Source organism: Camelina sativa, chromosome 18 (genome assembly GCF_000633955.1).
Source record: "Camelina sativa cultivar DH55 chromosome 18, Cs, whole genome shotgun sequence".
NCBI lineage: Eukaryota > Viridiplantae > Streptophyta > Magnoliopsida > Brassicales > Brassicaceae > Camelina > Camelina sativa.
In genome coordinates, this window is record NC_025702.1 from 1,879,165 (window position 1) to 1,892,659 (window position 13,495).

A 13,495-nucleotide genomic window follows, 5' to 3' on the forward strand; every position below is an offset into this window, starting at 1 on the left:
CATCTTTGTGAAGACGACAGATGCAGAGACACATTGAGGAGCAGGAAACGAAACAGAGCAAGCAATCAGGCCTAACTTGAATATAAACCTAAGCTATGCCAAGCCACTAATTTAGTGAATTTGTGTTTCGAATTCCGATGAAAGCAAGCAATAGAGACAAATGAGACTGAATACGTTGAAGCGTCTAGAGGCAGAGAAAAGAGGAAACAAATAAAAAATAATGTTCATACCAAATGAGCTTTGCTAAGTTTGCAGCAACATGTTCAAAAAAAGCTGCATCTTTGTGAAGACGAAAGATGAAAAAATCTCAAGATAATACTTTGTTGATGAGAATGTATTTTTCCAGGCCGGGAGTTTGAATACTGCATCGTAGAGACACATTGAGGAGCAGGAAACGTAACAGAGCAAGCAAAAGATGGAGTTGGCTTGAATGGAATCAACAAAATTTAGCAAATTAAAGGGCAAAAAACAATAAGACAAAATGCAAATGAAGTGATATTTTCTAGTTTTATAAAATGGATCATTTTTTTCATTCACCAAAACTTACAACACAAAACTAACCAGAGTGAAGATTTGGGAGGACTTGAATATGCCAAAAGGGAACCCAAATCCACAACAACATCTTAATTCTAATAACTACATACATGTTTCACACTTACAACCAGAGATGAGAAACCGATCAAACTTCATGATTGGTTTGAGCAGATGTGGGAGGAGGAGGGATCGCTTTACCACGCCCCATTGTGAACCCCCTCGTCCCGTCAGGCATTCTCGGGCCAGGTGGACGCTTTGAGACCTCTATGGGATGATGATTATGATGGGAAGATGATGAAGTTGATGGTGCTGTTCCATGTCCTGTGGCAAAAAATACAAAAAAAAGTTGGTTTTAATAAATATTTTCCTCTCCTTAGGTACAAGAAGTGGAATGAAATGGACTTTCTCTAAGAAAAATACCAAATCCGTTACCACCTTGATGATTCTGTCGCCTTCCTTGTCCTCCACCTCTGCCTTTGTTTCCATTTTTCTCCTTCTGATGATTGCCACCATCCTGAAAATGGTTAAAAGACAATACATAATTATAGACAGCTTTCTTGGATCCTGAATAATGGCACAGCGTTGAAATAAGTCGTGAAAGGTGAGATCAAATAATAATAGTATTAAGATGGAACTTACATCATCAGCAGGATTATCAGAATGATGGTGACGGTGAGGCTGATGTTCACGCGTCTTTTTGTTCTTCTCTTCACCAATTTGATCATGAACACGGCCTGTAGTATCCTTATCTTTATCGACTTCCCTCCTAGCTGGTCTTCTCTGTGCAAACTTTCCCTATGATGAATAATTAATCGATTAACAAAGTTATAATCTGTTTCCATATGTGTTTAAATTAATGGATTCTTCATAGATTACTTACTGCTTGTTCAAGAAGCTTAACTCGCAACCCATTTCTCCAGTCTTGCTCATTATTTAATGTAGCTGCCTGCACCGAATAGTAAAAGTTGCTAACCACACCGATTCCTTAGAAAAGAGAAAATATACTGGTCTTAAGATTTTTTTGACACTCACCGCAATTTCTGCTGCCTCCACCGTTTCATATTCCACAAAGGCATGTAACTATAGCCAAAGAAGAAGAGGCTAATTACTTACACATAAACATACAACTATATGCTTGTGATTACAAAAAAGAAAGTTCTCCACGAAGTTTCATACCCTGGTTCTGATGAATTTTTCCTTCTTACAACCCTTCTCTGGTTCTTCAGCAGCATTTGGATCACATATGGAAACACTTTTTATGCTACAATTGCAGAAAAATGTTGATTAGTATGTAGGATGGATAAAACAGGAGAAATGAGTAACTAGATAAAAAAGAAAGATAGAGCCATGGCACACCTTCCAGCTTTACCAAATATCTCCCGAATATTCTCGTCTGAATGATTCTCAGGCAAATTTTCTACCAAAACAGTGAAAATCTATGGAGCACAAATCAGTAACAAATACGCTACAAAGGAAGCAAAAGCGCAACACAGTAGTCAGAAGAATCATGTTTGAGGCAATAGGTACCTTTGGATCCCTGATCTCAGGAAGAGGACTCAGCCGCTTTACCTTCTTCCCATCAGAGCTAACAACCTGCAGGTTGACCAAACAGATTCTCAACCTCTGTATATGATTTGACATTTCGGAAGCAATTTGATTACTCCAATAACTTCCAAGAATACTACTTGTAAGTTGTAACTACTGCAAAAAAGCTTACAAGAAAAGATGACTCCTTTAAGGCTGATACAATCACAGCGTGGTCTCGTGTAAGCTTCTTCATTTTATGAAACGTAGCAATGGAAGCAATAGGAACTGCACAATGAAAAGAAAGCCATTGAAATTGTTCTTAACAGTTCCACACTCCAACGGCTATGAAATTATGAAGCTAACATAAGCAAAAAATTACTATATTCCATAAACAAGTAATAATTTTTCAGTAATTCGGATTTAGCCAACTAAAATATTACTTAACATGGTTTTGCAAGAAAAAGTTTTGGTCCATGAAAGCACCCACTATCGTATAACAGATGCAATTTCTCTATTCAATACGTAATGGTCACAAAGTTTCATACATTCAATGATACATGCTTTCAGATACCAGAAAGTCCGTAACTACATAAGCATATCCTCAAAATTTGGTCTCAGAAAATGGCATAAACCACGGGTCTAATGCCTATTCCTAAAAAAAATACTCCTTTGCATGGTTTTGCAATAAAAAGTACAGGAAAGTAACCACTTTCGTATATCAGTGGCAATTTCTCTATTCAATACGCAATGGTCACAAAGTTTCACACTTTTCAATGACACATGTTTTCCAGTATCAGAAAGGTCATAATACAATAGCAATACCTCAAAGTTGGCCTCAGAAACTAGCATAAAATCAAGGGTCTAATGCCTAATTCCAAGTGAAATAAAAATAAACTCACCAAAACCTTTCTTGTTTCTCTTCATAGCATTCAGAAGAAATTTGTCAGTAGGCAAATTCTCATCACTAAAGTAGTATTCAACCTGCAACCAAGTAAAACACACACTAGATTCAGCAATTTACCTTACAAAAGAACTTACCAATAATAACCCCAAAACCGTAAGAATGTTCTAAGGATTTCAAAATTTCTCAATCAATGTTGTCTATTACAAAGCGAAACAAAAATCACTTGCCTGTCTAATAATCTTCTTCTTCAACTCATCGATTGAAACAACAACAGCAACGTCGGTCTCAACCAGATTATCACCTTCGCCGTGATCCTGATCGCGATCCTCGGCGCTATTTCGCTCGTGGTCAAAATCATCATCCGACGGAGATAAACAAGGTATCTCGGAGGGAACAACATCATCGGAAGATCCAGTAACTGGTAACGAATCAACTTCATGTGACGACGATTGCGATTGAGAAACAACCGCGGTGGCGTCTTCTGGTGCCTGGAGTGGAACGGCGGCGGGGATGGAAGGGGTTTCCATGTTGCCGGCGGAGCGAAGAGGAAGAGAAGACATAAGACTCGCCGGAGAAGAGAGAAGAATCGTCACGCTCTCTCCTCGATTGCGTCTTTTTGAGTCTCTTCCTCTTACCTCTCAGCCGACGCGTCTTCTCGCTTCTCCAAATTTTATAATGTTTCAAAGACTTTTTCCTAAACGGTCAAAGGGCTAATTTCGTCATTTTGGTACTAAACGGCGGCGTATTGGTTAGACACTTGATTCGAGGTAACTTGATGGGTTTTGATCTAGTAGCCTCTCTTTCAAAGGCTTTCATTAGCCCGATTTTCTTTAAAAGGCTTTGTTAGCTATCGGTTACTTTTAATACCTACAGTTAGCATATCTAGAAATCAATTTTCGTTTTTTTCTTATTAAAAAAAAAAAAACATTATGATACTAATGTAAAAGCTTCTCTATTATGTGGTTTAGTTAGATGGCTTCTTACAAAAAATAATAATAATAATAATATGATATTAAAAAAAAAGGAGTGAAGAGGGATTCTTGAATAAGAACTTTTAAGATGCTTTTAAAAGCTCCATGAAACACATTCATGTTTTTCATATATTGGTTTAGTTTTAAAAATTTAAGGTTAATTCTATAACTAAATTATGTTACAATAATCAAATTTTATATATTTTTTTAAAAATAGAGGTTCTTATGGATGGAGATGCTAAAGTCATTAATCCAAAAGTATGAAAAGCAGGAGGACTTCATTTTATATGTTCATATGATATTTGTAAAGTCATTAAAAATTATTTTTACTTATAAATATTCTATTCACTTATAAATTATTCTATTTTTATGTTCATGTGATATTTTTATATAACATTTGATATTTTTTACATATTTAGTTTATTACATGATGTAAGATCCAATGGTGGAAAATTTGTTCAACAGAAAAATTTCTTGTAGCCTAATTCTAAGAAAAATATCGCCAAAAATGAATATGGGAATTAGTGCTACCACCAATATGACTATGAGAACATCAATAATAATAGTTGAAAGTGTTTTGATTACTAGCAATTAGAATTGATGTTAGAAGTGATGTTATTCCAATCCAAAGTGTTTTGACGGTAGCAGTAATATTAAAACTGAGACAATCTCAATCCAGACGTTAGTCTTGAACCTAAACCACTAATTCGATTGCGCGATTCTATAAGTTTTTAAAATGAGCCTCAAAAAGCAATGTGAAAGAAGAATACATATATGTGTTTTTTTACTTGATTGTTTTTTCTCTTTTCAACATTTGTGTTAGTCACTAAAAAGGTAAAAAAAAATAAAAAAATAGTAATTGGCAAACATAAACTTTGCCAATAAAATATAACTCATTTGGAAGAGAAGTGTTTTATTTAAAAGATAACTATGAAAGATAGTAATATAAAATGAACAAAAAATTACAAGAAATTAACCCAGAACAAAAGTAACAATATAAGAAAAAAATCAAATTTATGATATGTTCCATTTTCTATATAAAAATGGTATATCACAAAACATATAGCGATACTATTTAGAAGAGAAAAAAGCTTCAACATTAATCTAAAATTGTATATCACGATACATGTATTAACTATTGTATTAAATATATTACAAAAAAAAAAAACATATATCCCAAAACAAATAGTGATTCGCAAACATAAACTTTGCTTTAAAAGATCATTTACATGGAGATTACCCAAGGAAAAGAGAAAAAAATAACAATTTAACGCATAATCTCTTGTAATCTTATTATATAAAATTGGGTTTTGAAAGTTAGCCATTAACAAGATTTTGACATGTGTAAATATTAATAGTTAATAGGTAGAATTTGATTACAATAAAAATAAAATATTTTGTTTTTAAAAATATTAATAATGTAAAAAGATAATTATCAAAAATTACAGAATTTATAAAAAAACAAAGTTTTTAAAATAATTATAAGGAGATTTTAGATATATATATATATATATATTTCATAAAATTCGAAATTCTAATATTATATTTTAATTTTAAGTTATTAATTCTAAAAAAATATAGAAAAAGGGATTAAGGAAAATTTACATTTAATTATTAAATCTAAATTTTAAAAATACTCACTTCTATATAAACGTAGGTCATATTTAAATAATTTATTCAAAACACTGCTTTCAACTTTGTCTAATTGGAATATTTTTTTTAATGGGAGGAAAAAAAATTCTAATTTTTTTAAACCAAAATTTTTTCATACTTTCTTCTTTTTCAACTGGGAATCTTATTATATAAAGTTGGGTTTTGAAAGTTAGCCATTAACAAGATTTTGACATGTGTAGATATTAATATTTAATAGATAGAATTTGATTACAATAAAAATAAAATATTTTGTTTTAAAAAATATTAATAACGTAAAAAGATGATTATCAAAAATTACAGAATTTATAAAAAAATACAAAGTATTTTAAATAATTATAAGGAGATTTTATATATATATTTCATAAAATTCGAAATTCTAATATTATATTTTTAATTTTAAGTTATTAATTCTAAAAAAAATATAGAAAAATGGATTAAGGAAAATTTACATTTAATTATTAAATCTAAATTTTAAAAATACTTGCTTCTATATAAACATAGGTCATATTTAAATAATTTATTCAAAACACTGCTTTCAACTTTGTATTAAGGAAATTTTACATTTAATTATTAAATCTAGATTTGAAAAATACTCAATTCTATATAAACGTAGGTCATATTTAAATAATTTATTCAAAACACTGCTTTTAACTTTGTTTAATTGGAATATTTTTTAATGGGAGGAAAAAAAATTCTAATTTTTTAAACAAAAAGTTTCTCATACTTTCTCCTTTTTCAACTTGGAATATGTAATGTTAATATGTTGGCCCAAAAAAAGATAAATATATGCGTCCTCTTTTCCTAATATTGTATTTTAAAATTTATTATAGTATTTTTAGATTATTTTCTTTAATTTATATTTTTGTCTTTTCATTATTTGGGATTCATATATTACCGTGCCTATAATTTTATTTTTTTTCTTTAATTATACCAAATTAATTTTCTTCTAATTTATCAACTTTGATTGGTTTGTCATAAACCCTTCTTTTTTTTCAAACATAAATATTACCATTATTCATTCAATCCCAAAGAGAGATAACGAGTAGAAGCTCATCAACCTAACAGATAGATAAAATAGCCAAATTAAACACAATTTTACAACAAACATAGATAGATAGATTGGAAAAACATAAATCATTGTTGACAGATCCATAGGAGCTTAAAGACGGTGACACCCTGGTATACAAAAAGGTTTAAAATAATTGATTTGGCCACATATGTCATCAAAATGCAATTATTTTTTCGGTCAAACTTCATGATGGGTGACCTTCCTAGAAATGATTGTCGGAACTGTGCGAGTGAGAACAAAACACAGAAATTTGTTGATTTGTAGGATCAGTAAACAAGTTTTTAAAGTCTCCCAAACGTAATAAACCGGCCATCGAATATGAGTGGGTCCACGGACCGGGAATAGATGTAGGGCCCACTTACGAAGGTGGGCCCATGGACTGTGAGTGGACATAAGCTCACTAATCAAGGTGGTGGTTGAGGCGTTACAAAGACAGATGCTACATCATGGTGTGTCAAAGACACTTCCACAAATATATCGGGAAGTTTAATATTAGTTACTATCAAAAAGATTTTATGATGTTGGAAAAATGTTTTTACTTTCATTGGTTGTTAGAGCAAGCCATTTTGAGATAACAAAAAGACGTGAACATTTCTCTCCACATAGGAGGAGGGCAGAGCCGAGGTTCTCTCTATGGTGGTGATGGTTGGACACAAGGTTATCTCCTTAAGGAAGGAAGGTGGAGGAGGTTGGACGCAAGGTTATCTCCCCAAAGGAGGAAGGTGGAGCCAAGGTTCTCTCCATGGTAGAGGAGATTGGACACAAGGTTCTCTCCATAACGGATGAGGGCGGAGCCGAGGTTTTCTCTATGGTGGTCATACATTATTTTGATAATACATCATCGATTAGTATATTATGCAATATATAAACACAATAAGTCAACTATTTTACTTTCACTTCTGCATAGTTACTTTCACGAATACATTGAGAAATTTAATATTAGTTACTATCAAAAGATTTTGTAACATTATAAAAAAGTTTTTTACTTTCATTGGTTGTCGGAGCAACCCATTTTGAGATAGAAAAAAGACGTGAACATGTTCTCTCCACACAGGAGGAAGGCAGAGCCGAAGTTGTCTCTATGTGGAGAAGGTTGGATAGAAGGTTATCTCCCCAAGGGAGGTGAAGGAAGTTGGACGCAAGGTTATCTCCCCAATTGAGGAAGGCGGAACCAAGTTTCTTTCCATGGTGGAGGAGGTTGGACGCAAGGCTCTCTCCATAAGGGATGAGAGTGGAGTCGAGGTTTTTCTCCATGGTGGTCATACATTATTGTGATAATACATCATTGATTAGTATATTATGTAATATATTTTTATTCAAAATGTTTTTTGAGCCAACAATTTTAGTAAATAAAATACTATACAGAAGTGAAAATAAAATATTGTAGTTGGCTTAATGTGTTCATATTCACATTTTCTAGGTAGTGATAAAGAATTTATTTGTAACATAGAGTATATTTAGATGTAAAAAATACATTTTTAATAGTAACATACATAAAAGATTCGTAAATGGATATAAATCAATGTATTATAACAAAATAAAATTTATTAGTAATATACAACAAATTTTAATATATTTTTATTAAATTTAATTTAATTTAAAAAATTTTAAACCCGGATATCGGGCGGATCCTCATCTAGTATATATATATATCTAGATCAAATCATGAATATTTATAATTTATCTACCATAAGAAGAAATAAAATTAGCCCTACTTGATCATGATAAATTTTGTATAATGGCACTTGATGGGCTTGACTTATCCCCTTCAAGAAGAATTACAATAGCCCAATATTGTTCATATATTTGTATTATGAAAATAATAAGTGAGATTGCCAAAAAAAAAAAAAAAAAACAATTGTAGCTTCGGGCTAAACGTGTATTTTTATTGTATACTAATAATGTGTAGGCATTGTAGTACTTGATTGTATATATCCAATGAAAATAAATTTGTAAGTGTTGGTCATACGAAAAACGATAGATATAACATATTTCTAAATGATGTGACTAGAACGTTCATTGGTTTGGATTTGAACCCTAGACGATTAGGACATGAAAGAGAGCAACTAGTCTATAGAACACTCGTATTGGAATGATGACTCGGAGATTGAAATTTTATAGTCTCTCTTATCAACCACTTAAAACGAATGTTGATCTACACACTAACATATCATCAAAATATTATTTACCTTATGACCGCTATGCATGTCGACACTGACCAATCAAGAGTGATTTGTTAAGTATAACACTATCAATTTGATTTCCCATATAAAAAGACGAATCATGTAAGCAATAATCACTTTTACATTTGAGATATGTACGTCGACTATGCATTATGCAACATAATTCGTCGAAATGATTGTACGTAGAGGTTTTTAAGAGTGTGAAGTACTATTTAAAAACTAAGTGAAGACCTATTCTAAAGGTCTTGCCACAATAAATAGAATTTGATATAGCGAAAAGTAAATACTAAATAACTATAGTTGTTCAAATTTATAATATTATCAAGTGAATTCCCCACTTCATCCTTGTGTTGTGTATATCTAGTTTAAAGGGAATTGAAGATAAATTTGGACCAAATGAATTTCAAAGTAAATGAAACACACTATAGTTGCATGGCCATGTAGTTTCTCCTCGATTGCCTTAAGATGCGATTGGCTAAGTTATTTTTTTGGTCCACATTTGGTCCTCCACCAAATAAATGGGAACATTTATATTCTATACTCTCTTTCTACAATTTGTATGGAGTCCATATCAAGTACAAATTCTTTTACTTTTGGTTGTAAATGATAAATACATTGTTTGATCAAGATTGTTATTATATAATATTATTTTAATGACTAAAATATTAGTTTCTTAGGCATCTCATTGCTTTTTTTTCCTGAACACGATCAATTTATATCGTACACACATGTTGTTTTTCTTTTCTAAATTAGAATATTTGATGTAACAACACTAAATTATCACTAGCAATATAGATAATATTCGACATAATCAAGTACTAATTTCCTATGAAACTTCAAAGACACTTCGGACCGTACGAGAAATCACAAATGAAAAGAATTCATTCATATGATTCATATGAATAGTTTTATATACACGGTTAATTCTTCTAAGAAAATCAAAAGTTGTAATGCAATATTTTCATATTTGTTGTGTATAATGTGACAACGTTTCAAAAGATAATAAACAATGCTTATTCCAATTTTTCGCGTAGATATATATGAGATATGCATGCAGTACATATTCCGATTTGTAGTGCTTTTTTGAAAACAATTTATCTTAGAGAAATTACAAAGAAAGTAACAAAGAGACTTTTTGCTAAAAATATAGAAAGAGACATTAAAATTCTGTATTCTCTAAAAGTTCAAACAACAAAAGGGTTTTAGAAAATCATTAGGGTTTTACTGTTTCAGTCTTAAGAGACTTGTAGTACTCTCTCTCTTTTGTCTTTGGTCGTCTCAAATTTGGTAACCAGTCGAGCTGACCATATCCAAAACCTATACTCATACAGCCTGACAGCCACGTGGAAGCCACGTGAGACTCAGTGTTCGAAACTGTCATCACAAGAAGCCCCGAGGGCAAAATAATTCATACTGATGATTTTTTCATTGCCATCATTGTTCTAAAACTTGCCTGATAATAGGGGCGAGAAACGTCGGTGTCGAAATAATAAATATGGGACAAAAATATAGGAGGAGACTATATATAATAATTTTTTGTTTTTGTTTTTGTTTTGGACCTTTTGGTGGAAGACTATAATAATGTTTTTAGTAAGGAAGATTTGTACAATTTCGCATTTGTTCTTTTTAATTTTTTTTGCATCTAATTTCGAAAATCAGAAGCCCTCTCACTTTTTTTTTTTTTTTTTTTTTNGCAGAACGATATGTGTGAATCTTACAAGAGAACCATTAATTTGTCTTTATGCTTTTAAAAATAAAAGTTGCTTCAATATCAATCATTCCCAGCTGACAAAAACAGTACCCAAAATGTAATTTAACTTGATTTTGTTTATATCGTTTCAATACAGGAAAGATGTGTTATACTGAGCATTATGTATGAATCATATATGTTTTTATTATTTATGAATCATATATGTTTCCGTCAGCTAATTTGGAGACATGACATAAAACTAACAATCGTTTTATTAAAATAAACATAACATATATGAGTCCACTTAATTCTACTATATTGTTACCATGCCATAATTCATATTCAGTATGATATTTTTATATCAGTAATTTATTATATACATAAAGATTAACACTAAAAAGTACAATATTTAATAAGAAAAAGTGAATATATTCTTTAACAAGTTTCCAAAAAAAAACTTTTCATGGGTTGCTTCATTATCAACCATGGTATCTTATTTTCCTTATGGTGAATCTGATTTTTTTCTTTTCAAAAAAAGCATCTTACCATCTACTAACACATTTCAATTAAAATATGATATTGTAACTTCTTTTCACCTTTACATTCTAGAGATTTAACTTAAGCATTGTTAGATTTTCCACAACCATGGCGTAAAGAACTTTGATGAAAAGAGAACCAACTACAAAACAACAAACATTTCCCCACTATGATCGACATATTAAAATATAAATTTTATCTTATACTAAAATATTCGGCCTAATCAATGTGAATACGTCAAATCATTTGGTTACAGTAAGTTAAAAAAAAAAAAGTTTGATGTCCTTAATTAATCGTGATCTTCACTTTCTATGTATCAGTCACTCATCTGTTTCGATTCTCTGAGGATGTAAATGTGTGACAAAAATATTCAAAAATATTCCATGTTCATTAAGTTTTCTTCTATACATTCCGTTATGGTTTAGATGTTAATGTTTCTTCTAAGCATTCTTCGTCAAATAGTAATTATTCTTATTGCAAAGATTGAATCGAAATATGATGATGCAATAGTATTAAGAAAGTCAAATCATACACAATACAATAGTTTTACTGATCATATATATGCCTACTTTTATCCCATTTCAAGGAACAATACATCCTAATCATTTTCAGAACATATATCATGTAATCAAATTGTTACTTTAAATTCATTAATTATCGAGGTGAACAAAAAAAAAATTAGTGTAAATAGTTTTATAGTTTTAAATTCATTAATGAGGTGAACAAAAAAAAAAACATTAGTGTAAATAGTTTTATAGTAGATTTAGTTTATGGTTTACATATTTTGATATTTTTTTTATCAGAACCAAACTATACAAGTCATGAGCTAAGGGCTTGGTTTCATTCATCATGCAAGATTTTGCTAGATATGTCGTCAGTTGTTTCTATTCTCGAACTTCTAGTGGAAAAAAAAATCAACCTAACCCATCTAATGATTCTGTCGTAAGGAATATTATTTATAGGTCTCACGGGTCAAAAATATACTTTGACTCTTTGAAAAGCTATAGGGACTTCATATTAGTCAATCAAACTGCCATGCATTTTTTCTTTCTTCACAAATTAAACTCTCCTACTCTTTTAGGTTAACATATCTATTGTATATTGAACTCACTTTCGAGAAAATAAAAAAATGGCTTCTGTTTGATGGATTAACGAATACTTATATCTTAAGAAAACTGTAACAATTGCCAAGTGCATATAAATAAACAGTAGAAATATATTTTGGTAAAAAAATGATAATAATTTTTCGTAAAATTTTTAAAAGTGATATAGTACCATTTTTTATTATTATTATAAATGCTATTTTAATTCTTCTGTCGGAAGGTAATGAAAGCACCTAATTACGGGGAAGAAATTTTTTTTTTTGAATAAAATGTAAAATTTATTCGAATAAAAAACGTTTTATATCAGTCCTATTTCAAATAAGTTTAAAAGTTGCTAAATTTTAGACGGTTTAAGTTACAAAACAGGAGGGTATCTGGATGCTAGCCATGTTGTAAAGAGCACCTAATTATGGGGAAGAAAATTAAAGAGCAAACTAATATAACTTTTTGTCGTGTGGTTCGTAAAAAAAGAAGAGTTTGAAAAGGCTTAAACCGTTGTTTAATTCACAGGCTATATATACCTACCCAACAAAAAACAAAACATTAGTGACTGATTTATTTTTTTTTTGCTTTATAACAAAAGGTTTCCCACGTTGTAGGACAATCACGAGGATTTTCCTTACGATTTTTGACCCTACTCGTCATTAACTTCATAAACCTAATCGCGTTAGACACACACACACAGCCTACTAACATTATTGAATCTAATTCATCACATGTTTCAAAACCTATGTATTTAGGCCAAACTATAAATGCCATGTTTGATTTAAGATTTTATTTCAAGATATATCAGGAAAATCTCACTATACTCTAGTTTATTTTTGTAGAAAATATTACATCCCTTTAATAAAGAGTTTTTTTAATTATATTTTTGTTTTATAAATAGAGTATTTTCAACACAAATTTGATAAAAAATTATCAGTTTTAACCATACTGTATCTCTTTCACACCCTTAAATAATACACTAAATTTAGGTATCAAATGGTTCTTCAGACAAAATAAAAATCATTTACGAGTTTTTGAATGAAGTGGAGAAAGTTTAAAGACGTTTAACTTTGAAATGATGAATTGCTGAAACACACAGATGCGAGAGGAAGAAAGATATTACAAAACCAAAATCATCAGTAACTATGCACTTAACTCAACATTGGATTTTATTTGTCTAAGTGGGAACCTCTCATATATATACACTTAACTAAACCCTTTTTTAACAATAAAAAACATTGGACTTTTAGATCCAAGTGAATTTAAATTCATTGTATGGTGTATGGTATGGTGCGGTATGATCCGTTCACAAAAAAAAAAAAAAAAAAAAAAAAAAAAA

At 30.6% G+C, this 13,495-nt stretch overlaps 1 protein-coding gene across 3 annotated transcripts; it reads right to left on the reverse strand.

Moving 5' to 3' along the window:
* Window positions 483-3,628, reverse strand: LOC104760274 (la-related protein 6A-like). Of its 3 annotated transcripts, none has more exons than XM_010483174.2 (11): window positions 3,193-3,628; window positions 2,961-3,042; window positions 2,252-2,346; window positions 2,062-2,127; window positions 1,891-1,970; window positions 1,711-1,795; window positions 1,567-1,614; window positions 1,415-1,480; window positions 1,174-1,323; window positions 955-1,048; window positions 483-855 (listed from the first exon to the last, which is right to left on the reverse strand). In XM_010483174.2, exons 1-11 carry the CDS (start codon window positions 3,523-3,525, stop codon window positions 680-682), a joined length of 1,275 nt encoding a protein of 424 aa, XP_010481476.1. In that variant the 5' UTR covers window positions 3,526-3,628; the 3' UTR covers window positions 483-679. The 3 variants fall into 3 exon arrangements, with proteins under 3 accessions (XP_010481476.1, XP_010481477.1, XP_010481474.1); XM_010483175.2 differs by having other exon boundaries at window positions 970-1,048; window positions 1,174-1,329; XM_010483172.2 differs by having other exon boundaries at window positions 489-855; window positions 1,174-1,329.

Excerpts from the sequence above, each read along its gene's own strand:
- LOC104760274 (XM_010483172.2), bottom strand. The coding sequence starts at position 3,525 with ATGTCTTCTCTTCCTCTTCGCTCCGCCGGCAACATGGAAACCCCTTCC. Across the intron at positions 3,043-3,192 it reads AGAAGAAGATTATTAGACAG|GTTGAATACTACTTTAGTGA; the intron begins GCAAGTGATTTT and ends ACTTGGTTGCAG. Across the intron at positions 1,971-2,061 it reads CTGAGATCAGGGATCCAAAG|ATTTTCACTGTTTTGGTAGA; the intron begins GTACCTATTGCC and ends TGTGCTCCATAG.